At 38.5% G+C, this 17,707-nt stretch overlaps 4 protein-coding genes across 9 annotated transcripts in view; 3 read left to right on the top strand and 1 right to left on the bottom strand.

Annotated features, from left to right (window-relative positions):
* The first annotated feature begins 1,142 nt into the window (after positions 1-1,142).
* Positions 1,143-4,826, top strand: bxdc2 (brix domain containing 2). Its single transcript, XM_040157374.1, has 10 exons — positions 1,143-1,370; positions 1,727-1,838; positions 1,938-1,981; positions 2,066-2,136; positions 2,224-2,273; positions 2,370-2,443; positions 3,270-3,320; positions 3,490-3,591; positions 3,761-3,889; positions 4,145-4,826. Exons 1-10 carry the CDS (start codon positions 1,221-1,223, stop codon positions 4,391-4,393), a joined length of 1,032 nt encoding a protein of 343 aa, XP_040013308.1. The 5' UTR covers positions 1,143-1,220; the 3' UTR covers positions 4,394-4,826.
* On the bottom strand, positions 4,755-9,664 carry rad1 (RAD1 homolog (S. pombe)). Of its 3 annotated transcripts, none has more exons than XM_040157375.1 (8): positions 9,486-9,663; positions 8,882-9,016; positions 8,013-8,214; positions 7,783-7,891; positions 7,470-7,627; positions 7,102-7,202; positions 6,545-6,643; positions 4,755-5,657 (listed from the first exon to the last, which is right to left on the bottom strand). In XM_040157375.1, the coding sequence occupies exons 3-8, from the start codon at positions 8,205-8,207 to the stop codon at positions 5,486-5,488; spliced, it is 834 nt and encodes a 277-aa protein (XP_040013309.1). In that variant the 5' UTR covers positions 8,208-8,214; positions 8,882-9,016; positions 9,486-9,663; the 3' UTR covers positions 4,755-5,485. The 3 variants fall into 3 exon arrangements, with proteins under 3 accessions (XP_040013309.1, XP_040013310.1, XP_040013311.1); XM_040157376.1 differs by having other exon boundaries at positions 8,886-9,016; XM_040157377.1 differs by lacking the exon at positions 8,882-9,016 and having other exon boundaries at positions 9,486-9,664.
* Positions 8,179-12,547, top strand: LOC120806336 (UPF0729 protein C18orf32 homolog). Of its 3 annotated transcripts, XM_040157380.1 has the most exons (4): positions 8,914-9,097; positions 11,006-11,042; positions 11,327-11,542; positions 12,159-12,547. In XM_040157380.1, the coding sequence occupies exons 3-4, from the start codon at positions 11,363-11,365 to the stop codon at positions 12,222-12,224; spliced, it is 246 nt and encodes an 81-aa protein (XP_040013314.1). In that variant the 5' UTR covers positions 8,914-9,097; positions 11,006-11,042; positions 11,327-11,362; the 3' UTR covers positions 12,225-12,547. The 3 variants fall into 3 exon arrangements, with proteins under 3 accessions (XP_040013313.1, XP_040013314.1, XP_040013312.1); XM_040157379.1 differs by lacking the exons at positions 8,914-9,097; positions 11,006-11,042 and adding an exon at positions 8,179-8,285; XM_040157378.1 differs by lacking the exon at positions 11,006-11,042 and having other exon boundaries at positions 8,985-9,097.
* Positions 12,548-15,523: 2,976 nt separating this feature from the next.
* dym (dymeclin) overlaps positions 15,524-17,707 on the top strand; it is a 55,771-nt gene continuing 53,587 nt past the window's right edge. The window contains exons 1-2 of one of the 2 annotated variants that reach the window (XM_040157729.1): positions 15,524-15,759; positions 17,241-17,447. In XM_040157729.1, coding sequence (XP_040013663.1) covers positions 17,308-17,447 — 140 coding nt within the window. In that variant the 5' untranslated portion in view covers positions 15,524-15,759; positions 17,241-17,307. The remainder of the gene's footprint in view (positions 15,760-17,240; positions 17,448-17,707) is intronic. The other variant, XM_040157730.1, reaches the window with a different exon arrangement.

Here is a 17,707-nt window from a genome sequence, read left to right as displayed (position 1 = left end):
AAAGAAATTGTACCATAGTCAAAAATATGCAACAAATATCACAATCAGAATTAGCTTTATTGGCCGAGTATTGGTAGGCTTACAAGGAATCTGACTCTAGCCTCTGGTGGCTCTCAATGTACCGTGCACGCAGTACCAAAAGCAGTTGTCAGGAAGATAGACAAAGACAAATACAGCTAAAAACATGGACAACAAACCTGAACAAAGTAAAAATGAAAACTATTATGTGCATATGAATAGGTGGAAAAAACAGATGCATATATTAATATAAACTCAGTAGGCTGTTTATTAGGCACACCTGTCTAAAACGAATGCAGTCTAATACAATAGTCCTACAATAAATCCTCCCTTCAGAGCAGTTTTAATGTTCCGTTGGTGTTGACACTGTTTTATAGAGGTGCTGATTCAACTTTCTGATCACTTTGGAGGCTGCAGTGTGTGTGGTGCCGTTGAATTGACAGGTTGTTTTTATTATTTTGTCTACCCCATTTGTATCGGTGAGGGGCAGGCTAAATAACACAAAACACCCGTCTGTACAGAGACTACATCGTCCCCAAACTACAGCCTCTCCAAAATGATCAGGCAGTTGAATCAACGACGCCCTGAAACAATGCCATTAAAAACTGAACATTATAACCTTCATGAAGGGAGGAGTTATTGCAGGACTGTTGCATTAGACCGCATTCGTTTTAGCTAGGTGGACCTAGTAAACTGCCAACTTACTGTATGTAAAAAGTGACAATGAACAACCACAGACAGTGTCTATGTACAGGTCAAACTGTTTCTGTAAATTGTAAACAAGTATGTTGAGTGCTGGAATATACAGTGAATGGGTAACGTAATATGTTAGTTTATATACATACAGTAGGTGGTTATGTGTATGATTATGCAACTACACAGTATATACAGTGTGCTTAGATTTATATTTAACAGAGATGAAAGATATGTATGTGTACGTGTTATGTATTTCAAACTCTATACATATAAAACGCTTAAAGTAATACTGGTATCTTTTGGGGTTACACTTTAAAACGCCTTAATTTTCTTGTATTTTGGTCTTTAGGCTTGGTCTGTTCTCACAGCACGTGATTTTTGTCTGATACCTGCAGTACCACCTCCGCGCCACTAGGGGCCCCTCCTCCCCTGCTCCGTCCACGCGTGTGTGTTGTTTGAGCCGGGCCTCTGGCAACGCGAGATTTGTGTCGGAGCAGAAACCAGACATGTCGGCGTTCAAGAGAAAACGTGGAGGAAAAGGTCCCGTCGATAAAAAGGCAAAGAAGGTAAAATTTGTAGCAGACGGAGGCGAAGCACCGAGTGAGGCCGAACAGGAGAAGAAAAATGAAGTCACGGTTCCAGCACCGGTCTCGTTGGTAGGTGTTCAGGCTTGTTATTAGCTACTGAAGTTGGTTAGCTCCTTAGCTTATTTCACCACTTCTACTTTGGTATGTAATATTTAAGTTACAAATTGTTACACTAAATTGGCTACTAAACCTGTAGCCTTTAGTAAACGTACCATAACGCTAATGTATACACTGACAACGAGGCGGTCGTTCATACACAGTTTGATGAGGAGAATGATGAATTCGCCACCAACTAACTCACAAAAGCAGAGTCGAACCTGATATTTTCTGCCCGATATTAGACCCGAAGAAGCCGTCAGGGGGCAAAGGGTAAAATGCTTTCACTGTAACAAGACTGAAGTTCTGATGTGAACTCTCCTGAACAGGGCAAATGGACCAACAAGGAAAGAGTTCTCATTTTCTCCTCCAGAGGCATCAACTTCAGAACAAGACACTTGATGCAAGACCTGAGGACCATGATGCCTCACTCAAAAGCAGGTTAGTACAGCGTATCATTCATGTACATCATCTTTTAGCCCAAATACACGCGCTGACACTTGTGTGTCATAATAACAAACGTTTTCTTATGTCCGTTAGATACGAAAATGGACAGAAAGGACAAGTTGTTTGTAGTCAATGAGGTGAGTCTGTTGTTTAAACTCTGGCCACGCTGTTACAGAATCACAGGCATTACAGCATAGTTAAAGATCAGCATTGTTTTGCAGGTGTGTGAAATCAAAAACTGCAACAAATGCCTCTTTTTTGAGGCCAAGAAGAAGCAGGACCTCTATATGTGGTGAGTATTTTATTTGTCACATTCGCTAAACATTAACCTTTAGTGTTGTAGAACGAATTTAAACTAAATTCAATAATGCCTTTACAGGATTTCAAACAGCCCTCACGGACCCTCTGCAAAGTTTCTGGTTCAAAATAGTGAGTTTTCTTCTCTCCTACAGTCCTGAATTCCAGTAGACAACATCTGTCATGTGCCACGGGGAAAACTGAGTTATATTATTGTCTCCTCCACAGTTCATACACTGGCTGAACTCAAAATGACAGGAAACTGCCTCAAAGGATCCAGACCACTGCTGTCGTTTGATCCGGTGAGTAGCACTGGCCAGAGGGAGACGTGCTGTCAGTAATTCTATCAACTATTTAAAAAAAGGATTGGAAATTTATTTTTAACTCACAAAAGCAGAGTCATACCTGATATTTCCTGCCCGATATTAGACCTGAGGAAGCTGTCCTGGTAAATGGTAAAATGCTTTCATATAACAAGACTGAAGTTCTGATATGAACTCTCCTGAACAGAGCAATATTGGAAATATATTTCTGCATTGGGCAGCGATGAACCATAAAGTCCTTGATTTATTGTTTAATTTATAAAACGCCAGAAAAGTGTGAAAAATGCCAAATTAAATCCCAGATACCAGGTGGATGTCAACACAAAACCTAAAAATATTCCATTTACGATGATAGAAATCTGAACAAAGTGGGAAATCCTCACATTTGAAAGGCTGGAAGTGGCAAACGTTACACATTTTTGCTTCATAAATGCCTTAAAATGATTACTTGATTATCAAAATTTTTGCTGAATAATTTTCTGTTGATTGCCACATCAAAAATTAATAGACTCGTTTCAGCATTCAGTGCATATGCACCTTGAGAAGACAAAGTCATTGATGTTGCTGTCTCTGGTATTCGAACAACAACCTGCACGCTCTCTATTCGTGGTACATGATTTCCCATCATTGGTCTGAGTAATGAGCCGTCTTGTCTTCCCCAGCTGCTTTGACGGACTGTTTGCCTAGAATATGCATTTACAAGTTGACAGCTGATAAATCAATGAATGAAATAACTTGTCAAAACCTGAACAAGTGCTGACCTTTTTTTTTTTTTTTCTCCTCTTGTAATTGTTTTCACCCAAAGAAATTTGACAAGGAGCCCCAGTACGCTTTACTGAAGGAGCTCTTCATCCAGGTATGTATACAATGTCAATATGTATACAGCATGTCAGAAGATGCATACATTAATCCTGACTACACATTTGGTATTGTAACTACAAGCATTAGTTTGTTTGAAAGCTGAGCATGTTGTATATCCACCTTTTTATATGCAAGGAAGTACCCTTTATGTGTTCCCGTTGCAGACATTTTCCACTCCACGCTACCACCCTAAGAGTCAGCCTTTTGTGGACCACGTCTTCACATTCACCATTGGAGACAACAGGATATGGTTTAGAAACTACCAGGTAATGTTTCACCACACTATATAATGGGTAAAAGAAAAAAAATAAATATTAATAGATTCTTTATCACTTTAATCTTGTATCTTCCAGTGTGGGGGTTCTGAAATGTAATGTTCAGTTATTTTTTCTTTTCTATTGCAATCATTTCTCTGTCCAAACTTTCCATGTTCAGATCATCGAAGAGGATGCCTCTCTAGTGGAGATCGGGCCTCGCTTTGTTCTCAACCTCATCAAGATCTTTCAGGGGAGCTTTGGAGGGCCTACGCTCTATGAAAACCCAGATTTCCAGTCTCCTAACATGGTAAGACGGCGTTCATGCCAGTTGAAACTGTAGGCATGTTATTTCTGTAATTATGCATTTTGATTGTCAAAATTTTATATTAGATTATAATACACCTGGCATATTAACATGCTACATAGTGTTGGGTTTCATACCCAGGTTGAATGTCTCTCGAACAGTAAAATGGGCACAGTTGCTACAGAATGGGAAATTATGGGGTATATCGTCATACGTTTCCTTATTGGGTTAATCACCTCTCTCCTCACACACCTACAGCACCGGCGAGAGATCCGACTTGCAGCGGCAGCCAGAGTGCGCGAGAAGCAGATGGTGAAGGAGATACAGAAAATGAAGAGGACTGAAGCGAAGCAGGATTTGACCAAAGACGTAACAGCTGACGTCTTCCTTACACCAGCTGAGGAGAAGCCTGTTCACATCGAAACAGAAGCACCTGAGCCAAAAGTGGCAAAGAAAAACCACCACAAAGCTTTCAAAAGGCAAAGGATGCAGATGGCACACAGGTAGCTGGGTGGACTGGAGGAAGCTGAGTGAATGATTTCCTTCTGCCATGATTCAATACTGTCTCAAGAAAATATGGTAATGGAACGGTGCAGTCAGGTCTGAAATCCAATGTGAGCTTTTTGCCAGGTTATGATAGAACTTCATCATTGAAGTATCACATATTTGACAGTTCTAGTGAAAACCTTTAATTATGCACGTTGTGTTCAGTATTTGTTGCTATAGTTTGTGGATTCATACAATATATTTTTCTCCCCTCATCACAAGGATTGTGCAGATTATAGCTGGTCACAAAAGTCTCAGCTTTTGCAAGACTGCAAGAAACATTTGCCATGCCTTTTTGATAAAAGTGAATTTTCCATCAGTGTAAAAAAAATTGTTTATTAAGGTTGACTACAGTTGTTTTCTATGTCATGGAAATAAAACAATTCAAACTTACTCTCAGTATAATCTGATGTATACTCCAGACAAATGTCATGAAAGGTGTCAGAACACACAATTCAACATCAGGGACAGATTATAGCCAAGTGGCGATGTACGTGTAGAGCTGCAGAGAAATCTAAGGCCCGTGGAGAGTAAACCTACCGTACACACACCTCACTAGACACCTTGAGGAAAAAGTATCAGTGTGCCATGTCTGCTCTGATAACATGACATCAGATACGTACCGTACGTAGGCAAACCTCAAAGAACTTACAAAGTTACAGGCAGTGTTCACATGTTGAGGGGCTTCTGACTCAAAATAGCTGGGTCTCCATAGGAACAAACAATACAACATACAGTAACTGTACATACAATCATCTTACGAATCTATGAAATAATGAACTCTGTATGATAGTGATATAACTACACAGGTAAATGGCAAGACCAGGTGGGGGACATTATCTTTCTACAAGTCCAGTGGCAATGCTCCGCTGTGTCCCTTATCCATTATGCCAACTAGAAGTACTGCATTTTTTTTTTTTTGTGTGTGTGCACCCCACTGGCTGTACTGCCTCCTCTGGCAGACTTGGTCCTCTCGTTCTTGCACTCAAAGCAACCGACCACTACCGAAGTTACGGAGCTAATTTAAAGTGGAATTTAATGGATGCACTGTAATCAATCCACTTCCTCGTCTGGACAACAATAATATTCCACAAAGCAGATCTGTCCATCCTCGTTCCTGACCAGGTACTGCAGAGAGAGGAAGCCCCTGCTGTCTGTCCTCACAGAGACTTTACAGGACAAAGCCAGGGCTTTGGTGGATGGCTTCAGCAGGGACATCTTGTACCTGTCAGCAGTTAACAGAGGGGACAGCTCAGAATATGGAGCTTTAAAGACAAGAACAGTGCTCAGTGTGTGGCTATAGAGGTAATGTAACTTAACACTAAAGCAACGGAACAGGCCTTTTTCATAGGTATTTTAACATCACATGCAGGTAAGGCACGGGTGTCATAAATTAACACTACAAATGGTTGCATGTCTCATAGGTGTGTCAGTTGTTAACTCACTGGCTCGAGTGAAAAACTTGGAACACAGCGATCATTAATATAATTAATTATACCTGTGCTTTTCCTGCAATGTCAAGTCAAATGTGTCCTGTCAAAATGGTCTATTACAAAAGCAGTTACGGTGAATGAAACCTGAAAAGAGCCCAACAGCTAATGGCTATCTATTAAGCGCACTGTATGCAAAGGCTATGAAAAACCTTAAAGGCCCCAAACACCCACACAGGTGTTGTCTCAGTTCTGGTTGACTAGACCTCTGCTTAGGTTGGGCGGAGCTTTGCTGGGAATGACAGTTTGAACATACCCACACAGTCCGGAGGAGAGGTCTAATCAGGCAAATTAAGTGAAAACATCTGAAGGGTTGGAACATTGGTGTGTAGTGATTTCCACAGGGATACTACCTGTTTAAAACACATTATGTGCTATCTACTTCTAACTGTATATGATAATTTATTAACAGAATGAGCTCAGCAATTATCCAAATCCCATCGAAAGAATTTATGGGAAATCTACTGTATGGCACACATTTTCTGTTAATTGTTGCTGTGTCTCCGGCGGTATTTTGTTGTGGTTGTCACGTTACTGTCTCCAGTTCCCCTGGTCCACCTAGTATAATTTATTTCTCTGTAGTCTTAATAACGCACTGTGCTGTTCCCGGCTCTGTGCTTACCTGTTGGTTTGTGTCTTGGTGCACCGAAACAACTCCATCATTTCTGAGTCTTTGGGATAATCATAATGAGCATTTCCAGAGTTTCCAAATGTAGATAACCTGGAAAGAAGACAAAATGGAAGAAAAAGTTGGTTGAAAATGAAATTCAGAATCAGCATAAATCAAATGAAACAGGCTTTATGGATGCTTTCTTCCTTAAAAGTCTAGGTACTTTAGTTACTTTTATTATTGACAAAAAGTTGAATGTGTATTAAAATATTTTTTGGAGCTTTAGCACTATAACCATAAGCCAAATGGCCAATAAAAAGTATACCAAAAAACATGTAGTGAAACTTCATAAAGCAATAGCTTCAATTGTACTGGTTGTATTATGTGAACCTCACACATAGCATAACAATCTTGCAGATGTAGAAAAAGGAGCAGTAGTTGTATCCCTCTTGAACTATTTACTTGATGTAAAAACTACATCTTTGTTTTCCAACACCATTTAGAAAACAGCATGATAATTGATCTGGATAAAACCTTTGTTCTGTGTTTGAATAGTTTTGACAACAAACCTAAAGTATGGCTGGTTAGGGGACATGGTGATCTGTAGCACCTCGCTGGTCATATCCAGTTCAGAGAAAGGTTCTTTCAGGCTCTCTGACTGCAAGATCACCTTTAAAAAGACCCAGAGATACACAAGTAGTAATCAATTATATGTAATCAATTAGTGTTTTCACAGTAGATACTGTTTAATATATTCCTAATGGATCTGTAAAGTTAAGTCAATCATTGCAAGCAGCAGAAAATGTGTATTTTTGTTCATATATATCATCTAAAGTGATTGGTTCATATTGGCTTATTACTTGTTTTTGTAGATCTAACAGTTTTTTGTAGATAGTATAGTATTCCGGTTTCATTATATGGAACAGTGAAAGTTCACCTTATTTGTGACGTTGGTGCTGCAGAAATCAAAGTCAATCGGCTCTTCTGGCTCTTGTGTGTTGATCTTGCAAACAGTCACCACTCCACCCTCCTCCAGGAACAAGGTCAGAGGGTAACCATACCCTCTGTAGCACATCCGCAAGGCTGTTGATACTCCTGTAATGTCAGGTGAAAATGATGAGTCAGGTCTGAGAAGTGTAATAATCTTACTATGGCTAAAGAAAATTAACAAATTTAGACAACTGTTAAAATAGAGTTATATGTGTGTGCGTACCCCCCCCACTCTACCATCAGGTTTCCTCTATCTTTACCTGGTGCTGCGCTTCCTCCAAAGATATTGAGGCAGTCCAACAAAACAGTGAGATTGACCTGAAAACCCACCAAATCTTCCTTTATGGTGAACTCCTGGAAGATCTCAGCCTGGAATAAAAAGAGCTTGCTATATGTTAAATCACCATCAAAGGAGATACTTCTAAACGTTAGGACAAGACTCTATGTGCACTCCATTTTAAGGTTTGTTATAAATGCAAATCAAACACACCTGGATGAATGCATTGGCTTGCAGACACTTGGAGTCCTCCACAGTGACCTTCAGGCCGTTGGGTGTGGCACTGAAGATGGCATGGTCTTTGAAGGTGATAGCTTTCAGTATGTTGGAGAGATTGCGAGCATTATCCAAACTGGCCACTAGAATGTACTGTTCATCCTCAGCCTGAGACTGGGTGGACAGGGGCATTGTAGCACTGAAATGAAGACACAAGGCAACAATCGTTTGGATGCCACAAATTCAGGAGGGTAAAAACCAAAGAAGCAGGTACGGTAAATGTCCAAAATGTCATTAACAGAGAGGTCTCTTCCATTACAACTTGGATAACATTTTGATATTCAAGCATGAGGCTTAAGTAGTAGAAAATTTAAGTTTTCCCATCCAGACCACATCCGGGCAGGTCTAGAACAAATACAGCTTCACCTAGACTTGTCAAATCTGGACTAGATTAACCCAGAGAAGCTAAATACTGTTTAAAACAGTTTCAGATTTGTAAATATGGGTTTTAAACAGTATAGGTGAGTCCTTTAGGGACTTTATTCATCTTGGCTTTCGTCTATCAGGCTTAATGTATTCATATATTAATATTACATATAACGTAATTCAAGTTAAGATTAGAAGCTTAACAGAAAAAAAGTTTAATGTAAACTGTTCAACCAATGCACCAAATTGTCATTTTACTTTCTGTTATTGATCTATTTTAAGCTAGGCTACATGACAGCGAATCTCGCAAAGTTTAAAACAACGCAAATAGCAGAGCACCGCTAATTTCATTGCTATGTTCTGTAATACTTAACAACTGGTGAATAAACTTTTTTTTTTTTTTTTTTCAATTTAAGTGGCCAACTGTGTGAGTCACTTACAAACCTGCAATTCAGAGACTCCTACGGTTGTGTTTTGAAGACCGGTGTCACGGTTAAGTCCGCTTTTTCTTCTTCGTACTTCTTCTTCTGCGGAAATAGGTTTTGCGCATGTGCGAGTACATTCCAGAGATTTCGCTACGGAGTCCAAAACACAAGAGAAAAATCCTTTCCATACCGAGAGTACGTGACAACACTGGTGTTTTGTGATCCACAGAGGTGAGGATTATTACTCATTTAAAGTCTCGTGGGTAGTAAAACGTTGTCTAGCCTCTAGGTTAGCTACAAATCGTCACACTTGTTGTATTAACCATCGAGCGACCGCAGGACGGTAGCGTTAGCTAACAGCCTGACGACGCTATGTCAAGGGGGTTTCTCTAATCAGTGACTACTTAATAACACAAGAAATGCTCTCAGAAGGGGGGCTCAGAAAGTCTAAGATTAATGAATAAGATGTAGGTTGCCGAGGAGAACTGAAAACAAATCTGCTCTTCACTTTCCTCGACGATTTGTGTGAGCTAGTTAGCCTAACTAGCTTACAGGTCGCTGGAGACGAACCTCACAGCTTGGTGAAATGGTTATGGGAGGCAGAAATGTGTTTACTTACTTGTTTGAGGAATAAACTGTCAGATACAGCTCGCATCCTGACACTTGAAGCCCGTCTGTTATGCCTTTAACTTTGCTGCACTAACGGCCCCGGTGAAACTCTGTCGACGCCGCAGTGAAGTTGGCTGGTCATCTTTGTGTCCCAGCTCCGCCATACATTACTGCAGCTGGACACCACACAGATCAGCAGAAGGATTAGTCGTCCTTTGCTTAAATTGCAATTATCTTCTTGTTCATTTCTATTTGGTAAACTCTCTGATGTTTGGCTCCAGTGGTGGGCTGTAATTAAGCACATTTACAAAAGTAGTGCACAAAGTACACATTTCATGCCACTTTATACTTATACTCCACTGCATTTCAGAGGGAAATATTGGAATTTTTCCTCCACTACAACTATTTGACAGCTTCAGTCACCAGTTACTTTACAAATTAAGATATTTATATTATTACCAAAGATGCAAAGTGCTTATAAAATATGACGCTATAAAATATGACGCTTTGTTAGATAAAACTACCCAACAGTATATACAGTTAGTGTTATATACAGCTGAAATGATTAGTCCTTTAACAGTAAATAAATTGGAAACTAATATGGTAATGAATTCATGTGAGGATTTGCTGCTTTTCCTTTAAATTATTTTAATATTTTTGTTTTTAATAATTTTGAGGTTGGGACTGTTGTTTGGACAGAACGGGCACTGTGAAGCTGCCGCTTTGGGCTCTTGGTAACTGTGATGCCACAAACCAAACAAGCAGTCTGTTAATCGAGCAAATAATAAGCAGGTTAATCCATAATGAAAATAATCATTAGTTCCAGCAATATTCGGAATATTTAAAAATTACCCCCATCTCAACCCGTTACAGCAGTAAATTGCTGCTTACACATTAATACATCATTAATTAAGAGTCTAATTATATAATTTGTAATTGTATATTACTCACAGGGGTCATTTATCTGCACTGAGTACTGTTACTTTTGATACTTTAAGGGCATTTTTCAGTCTGTACTTAAATGCGCTTACTTAAGTAGGATTTTGAATGCAGGACTTATAGATTGCAATGGAGTATTTTACAGTGTGCTATTAGTACTGTTACTTAACTAAAGGATCTAAATACTTCTTCCACTACTGGTTGGCCCCCATCTGTGACATCACAAAAATACTTATTCAGAAACAAACAGTTAAAATTCATAAGTTCAAAAGTTAAAACAGAATTGTCTGATATTTCTCAAAATATAATTTGGGATCCAAGTGATTTTATGTTGTTACATACTCTAAACGGGTAACCACTATTTGACCTTTATTGCTTCAATCAAGAAGTATAGTAGTTTTTATTTATTTATGTATTTTGACAGTCTTCTTTTATGTTCATCGAAGTCAAACTAAGAGTTGTCTAATGCACAACTGGTAGACAGGTGCATAGGAAAATGAAATAAAATACAGGTTTTATTAGAAATGCAATGTTTTGATGAGGTGTCAAATTCTCGATTTTGATCCTGTTTTCACTGTGCTCTGTCCGCAGTGCTGAAACATCCCTGGACCTCATTCATCAAACAATCGTATGCACGGATCTTAGCAACCACCCCGTATCGACCGCCTAGCACAGAATTCATATCCACGTTTAGTAACCTTTTTGCAATTTCTCCGTAGTCAGTACTCAGTCAGCTACTTTGTTATTTATGGTGGCCTCATGGACATATGTGTAGGGATTTAACTGAACTTTTTAGATCAATAAATGGGCTACTTAATAGCCCACAGGGATATCCATATTTACGGTCACAAGTCTTATCCAATAAAAAAATATATCTATTCCCCTCGTTAATATCTTCTTTCTCTGCTTCAGGCTCTTCATCTTGGACGGCTTGTCTCAGCCACAGTCATGGTGTGCATTCCCTGTATTGTGATTCCTGTCCTGTTGTGGGTCTACAAGAGGTTCCTGGAGCCTATCCTATATCCCTTCATTTCACCAATTATTAATACATTCTGGACCAAAAAAGCAGTCCAGGAGACTGGCACTAGTGACCAAAAAGTTAGTGAAAAGAGTAATGGGACATGCAAGGTAAGTTAATGATTTTTATCATGACATTCTTATAATGAAACTTTTTTCCCCCCTTATTTACTTGTTTGTGTAGCGCTGGTTGATAATTCACTAATTTACGTTGAATATTAGTAGAATTATATTGTCTTGAAATGATCATATCGTGCTATCAATTGACAAAGTTAGCAACTGAGGTTTTTGTTTTATTCAAATGGAGGCTGTGGTCTCCTGTAACACATAAGAATGGAACCCTTTTAAGTATTTTATGTATGATCTTGCGTGCATTTGTGATACCATGGTAAGCCGAATATCAGTATCATACAAATAGTCTTTTTAATATTGTGATATTAATTTAAGCCCTTGTCTAGCGCAGGGATTTCAGATAAATGCTTCAGAATCAGTATTTCTACAAGAGTCTTCACGACCACAACTAATCTAATGTACAAACAGCAACCACTTAACACAACTCATGTATTTTGTGATATTTAACATCATTTAAAGTGAATTTTGAGGGTTAATTGGGTTTCACTTGACTTAATCAGGTATAATAATACTAGTGTTAGTTTTCAGCCTCTTTCATGAGTATCGGTTGTTGATTACAGTGTTTTTAAAAGAAACATTCTTTCTCGTGTTTCAGCCTGAAAGCAACGGTGAGGCCACTGCCAACGGATCGACTATAGCAGCAGATAAGAAGACAGACTGACAGCTTCAAATGTTTATAATGCATCTAAAAAAGTGTAAATATTCCATTGATATAATATAGATAAATTATGAATTAACTTATCAGTCTTCTTTGAATAGGATGGCTTTTATAACCTTCCAACATTGTGATTAAATTTTAGATTTTTTTTTCATTTTTATTACAGTAAATTTAAGAAATTGGTAATTGTTGTTATATTTTCCCCGTTAGTCGTTAAATGATATATGCCTTTACTTTATTGAATATTCAGTCTCAACTGAATAGATTTTTTAAAAGTCAAACTCACAGTTTAATGACTCAATAAAACAGAACCTTCAAATTAAAAAGATGCTCATTTATTGTTGCCACCTCAACCAGCTAAAGTCATTAAGGAATCAAGTTTGTTTGTATTTTATGACATTTTGAACAGTATAAATGTGCAATGAATATTATGTCTCGATAAAGCTGGTTTGAGTTTGATGATTTCATTATGATGCATGAAGCAGAGTTTCTAGATAAAACGGGAAGCTATTTCTGTTAATGCCAAAGCGGAGGTGGTATGGTAAATGGGGAGGAAGGGTGTAGATAAACTTTGCTCTCAAATGTCATAGTAGGTTTATTTGTTGAGCCTTTGATATACTCGCCTGTCATTCAAAAGCAGCTGGCAAGTGTAATGTAGATAAGATGTAAATTAAAGTGAAGCTGTAATGAATAAATCCAGATTAACACTTAATCATTTGAATCTGAGGCTATTTAAAAATTACAGCAAAAAAGTTCATTACATGTAGCCCATTTCTACACTGTATATTATGCAATGAAGTATTTATGCAAATAATTTTAGGCAGGAAGTCATTAGTTGATGTTCCACGAAGGCAGAAATGTACTTTTAGAAAATATTACTGCCGCAATAGCAAGAAAAGGATTCTCACATCTTTTCATTTTCTCTTTTCTTTATAAGATTTATAACCTGATTGTTCTGAAAATCTGTTTTAACCATTTTCTACTAAAATATACTTTAGAATAGTGTAGAATTTTTGGTACTACTTTCTGATAAGGCACCACTTATAAAGGGTGCTAAATTAAGGACTTTACTAATGGTTAATAAGTTGGTTACTAATGCTTTACAGATCAGTTATAAGACATTAATAACCACTTTTAGTTTGCCAGGTTGTAAAAAAACCTTCTCTAACACAACACTTTGCTAGTCCTTCATCAAGTCATAAATGTTAGTAAGACATTAATAAAGGGTAATGGGTTTCTCAATTTGCAATAAGCCATCGCTAAATGTTAGTCACCTATAAATGCTGATTCTTATTTGTTAAATGGTTGTACAATAATCCATCAAGTCTGAAGTTATAAATGTCAGTAAGCGGTTTATGAATGGATTTTGGTCCCGATGTCCTGCAGCCCTTTTCTAGAAGGTGAGTGGTCAAACAGTCCATCGGAGAGGTCTCCCTCATTCATTTAGTAGCTGGCTACTTTACTCAGCAAGTGGACAAATATATATTTCATGCCACAAGACAGGAAAACAGCAGGATGGAAAAATGGGGGATAACATTTCTGTGAAGTTTAGTTGGGCAGTTAAAGTACTTTAGTAAATAGGACCGATTTTCTGACAGAGAATTGAGAAGTAAGTGGAAGATTTTACTGATTTTTATTTAGAAATTGATTGGTTTGGGGCAGAGTTGATAAAAATATGAAAGTGATTTTAAAATATCAAACTCTGAAATTGAAACCAGTCCCATGGTTCTACAGAAAGATAGGCTTAATTAGTCTATGATAATGTCTTTCTGAGAAAACGATACAAGCACCCACAGTACTCTGTCAGACTCAACAGCATCATTACTACTTTGCAGCAGCTTCAAAAAACACTTGAGAATTGAAAAAACGCAGACTTGGTGCTCGGCTCCGCTGCTGTTTTTTGTGTGATTGCAAAGGTGAGATTTTACCTCTGTTTATACCTGCAATAATCAACATTTGCAATATATTGAAAGCAATTTGAAATATGGGAGGTCTCTCTTTTTAGCCTCATTTAGCTGATTGTTTTGGTTTTTTATGCCCACAGGATTACTGTACTGGGCTATCGGTATGATTGAAGACCTGTCTTCAGTATTGTTTGGGGAATTTGGGCACTCAAAACGGGCATAACAGTAGCAAATATGGAGTGATTTTGAACACAGGACCAGTGTTTTTGTGTGTCTCTGTATTTGTAAAGCATTCAGATGCAGCCTCTCTCCATCAGTTTGAAACAGTCAAAGCCCCTGTGCATTTATATAGCCACTTGACATTAAAAAACATGCTTGCCCTTGACCAGACATAATAATTGACAACATTAATTGATGATGAAAACTATCATGAAACTAATAAAATGCTCAATGGGTTACCTTTATGAATATATCTTGAATTCAATACAAAATGTATCTTATCTATATTGTCACTGAGATGAAGACACTTTATTATACTCGGCTTTGGCAACCTGTGTTACGTGCTTCACAGTCATGGTCGTTCCTGCTATTGCCGCAGGCTTATTCATTTTTCTTCATATCTTTCAGCCTGAAGGCAACAATGAGGCCACTGGCAATGAATCTGCTGTATCAGCAGATAAGAAGACAGCCTGACATCTTGGAATTGTCTGAAATTATAATCAGAACTTAAATGACCTCCCCCTCAAATTATTAAAAAAGTCAGTGCCCAGCTTCTATCGCTAATGTTGAAGACCACAAAATAGGTCAGAAAACTTGGTGTAGTCACTGAGTCTTAAGGTTTGCTGCCAGTTCTCAGTTCTTTCAAATGAAGGTGGTAAACTTCTGTTTGCCACTGCTTTACATTGAATTAAATTTTGGGATTATGTATTCATATCTTGTACTGCACTGTACCTGTACTGTAACTTTTATTTTGTTTTATCAGTTTTATTAAATTTTATGTTATTTTTATCTCCTGTTTTATTTTGCTCTATTAAAAAAACTATATATGTTTGTCTTTTTATATCGCTTTTTGTTTCTTCTTACTTCTATTGTAAAGTAATTTGAATTGCCTTGTTGTTTAAATACTATACAAATAAATGTTTGCAGTATAAATGAACTTGTCACTCTCCTCTAAATGGGTTTCAGAAGCTTCCCAAATTTTGTGAACCTTGTTTTGACTTTCTTTGTCACGTTTTGTCACTTTTCTTTTCCTTGATTATCATGAATTGATACATACCTATAAATTAATATTTGTGATGACTTGTAGGACTTTTATGATCGTAAGTAAGAACTTGTAAGTATAGATAGAAAAGGCGCTTGGGATCTATCAACCCTATTTCTATCTGCTACGTCACAGACGTAAAAACAACGTCACTACGCAAGGGGTGGCGACGTGGAAAACATGGAGGAAAGGGGTATGTAGTGTAAACTTAACAGCCTCAAATTTCGCACAATTTCAAGTATTTGGCTTTGTAAATTACGCTATATGAACAAAGTGGACAAAGCTGCAGATAGATGTGAAAAAAAAGCAGTCGCCCCTTAACGGTCCTGAGAGACGAGAGAGCTACGGAAACTGCGCGAAGCGTTTGTGACAGGTAAGCCGAGCGGTCAGCTGATTGCAAACATTCAGTGAACGGTAGCTGCTTTTCTGGACAGAGACTTATTAAGCACCGGTTGACTGGACACGCTCCCGAATCTGCAGTTTACCTAGCTGTCGTTTATGCCAATCAGGGACTGTGGGTACACCGTGTTCGGTGCGTCGGGATTGCCGAGGCACAGACTATTTCCTGCACTCGAAACTGAATGAGCTAGCTCACGCCGCGCAAGTTGGTTGACTGAAGCAGCGGACACAGCTAGAGACGCATGAGACAGCACACTGGATATGGGAACTACAGTTTCGTCTGGCAAGGTCCCTTCGCCAAAGACAATAAGAATACACTAAGAAAATAGCATATTTTGTGGCATGTACAGTATAACACCCTTTTTAGCTCAGGTTTTTTTTTTTTTAACTTTCATGTAACATTATAAAATGAGCAGCACAAACTACCGCCCTCTCTGGTTTACCACTACTTCTGAGAGTTTCTAGTGTGCTCCAGTTCACTTGAACAAATGTTGGCACACTGGGTACACCTGTATGCCAAAGGTGTGCCATTTTAAAGAAAACAAAACCCAAGTCCTGGTTCCTTATGTAGCATCCTGTTGTGGCGGTGGCCTCTCTCTTGAAAGAAAACGTAGGGATTGGTGAGGACATATCTGTTTTGCTCTCATATAATTGCTCAAATCATACAATCAGTTGTCAGTTTATTGGGTACACCTAACTAACACTAATGCAGTCTACTACAATATTCCTGCTACAAATCCTCCCTTCGTGAAGGTTATAATGTTCAGTTTTTGTTGAAACTGTTTTAGAGCGGTGTTGATTCACCTTTATGATCAAATTTGGAGGAAGTGGTTTGTGGTGCTGTTGAACTGTATTGCGTTGTAGAGAGGAGGGGCTTCTGTTATTTAGCCTACTTTCATTGATATGAATAGGGTGGAAAAAATATTAAAAACACCTCTTAGTATAACGCCGTTCAGTTGGCCTTGATGCTGTGTGTTAATAATTCATCCTTGCCAGGACATTTGAAATCAAGGAAAAATAAGATAAAGTTTTGTAAGTTACTTTCCAGCATTCCAAAATTTTGGGGGGGGTGTTATTTATGCATTTATCAGAGAGCAGATTGTGGAGACAAACAGGAAATGAGGGGAAAGAGATGGGGGAAGGACATGCAACAAATTAACGCCCCTCCTCGACCTGACTCAGACTGCGGAGGCTGTGATTATTTAATCAGTGCCTTAAACCCCTGGGCTACCAGGGCACCTCCTACTACACATATTTGAATGTGAGTGCAGACAGAGAAACGTAATAGGTCTTTGTCAAATACAAGCAGCTTTCTATTCTCATAATGAAATTATGAATGCAGCCTTACAAGCATAACATTCTGTAATGTGACTTTAGACATACATAGTTTGTTTACAGCATAATTGTTCATTATGTATAAAGGCACCAAAGTTTAAAGCAGTTCCTCTGCTCCAGAATTTGGCATATGCCTGGTGAAAAAGCCCAGAAGAGTCGTGAGTCTGGCTGAGTGGAGCCAGTAGAGATGGGAGCCAACACCAGCCAGGTCAGTGACCTGTCTGACAACCCAAGCCTCAAGGCCCTGGTGGGCACAGAGTCCATATCAGAGAATGACCCGTTCTGGAACCAGCTCATCTCCTTCACCTTCATCAGTCCCACCTGCAGGTAAAAAAACAGAAACATGGAAAAGTTCAGTTAGATATGTGTCAGATTATGTGCCAGAATGTTGCTGTAGAGTACAATTCACACTGCTGTAGGAATTTATCAAGTTGAAGTCGTAACATTTCCTGGTTGCAGTTTCACAGATGCACAAATTTTGCCTATTTTTCTCTGTTTGGTGTCCGAAGCTTTCAACTGCGTCTCATGAGGATGACAGGAGATACAGTTGAAAACCCAGGAGAAAGCTATTAAGTGCACCTTGTGTT

Source organism: Xiphias gladius, chromosome 20, assembly GCF_016859285.1.
Source record: "Xiphias gladius isolate SHS-SW01 ecotype Sanya breed wild chromosome 20, ASM1685928v1, whole genome shotgun sequence".
In the NCBI taxonomy this organism is placed as follows: Eukaryota; Metazoa; Chordata; class Actinopteri; order Istiophoriformes; family Xiphiidae; genus Xiphias; species Xiphias gladius.
The sequence above is the reverse complement of the archived record's forward strand: the minus strand, read 5'-3'. Positions and strand labels throughout refer to the sequence as shown.

Bases quoted from the DNA above. Each gene is read 5' to 3' on its own strand.
- bxdc2 (XM_040157374.1), top strand. From the start codon at position 1,221: ATGTCGGCGTTCAAGAGAAAACGTGGAGGAAAAGGTCCCGTCGATAAA. The intron at 2,137-2,223 runs GTGAGTATTTTA...ATGCCTTTACAG, and splicing joins AAGCAGGACCTCTATATGTG to GATTTCAAACAGCCCTCACG. The intron at 2,444-3,269 runs GTGAGTAGCACT...TTTCACCCAAAG, and splicing joins CACTGCTGTCGTTTGATCCG to AAATTTGACAAGGAGCCCCA.
- rad1 (XM_040157377.1), bottom strand. From the start codon at position 8,207: ATGCCCCTGTCCACCCAGTCTCAGGCTGAGGATGAACAGTACATTCTA. The intron at 7,628-7,782 runs GTAAAGATAGAG...CTGACATTACAG, and splicing joins TGGAGGAAGCGCAGCACCAG to GAGTATCAACAGCCTTGCGG. The intron at 5,658-6,544 runs GTAAGCACAGAG...AACTGCTGACAG, and splicing joins ACCAAGACACAAACCAACAG to GTACAAGATGTCCCTGCTGA.
- LOC120806336 (XM_040157379.1), top strand. From the start codon at position 11,363: ATGGTGTGCATTCCCTGTATTGTGATTCCTGTCCTGTTGTGGGTCTAC. The intron at 11,543-12,158 runs GTAAGTTAATGA...CTCGTGTTTCAG, and splicing joins AGAGTAATGGGACATGCAAG to CCTGAAAGCAACGGTGAGGC.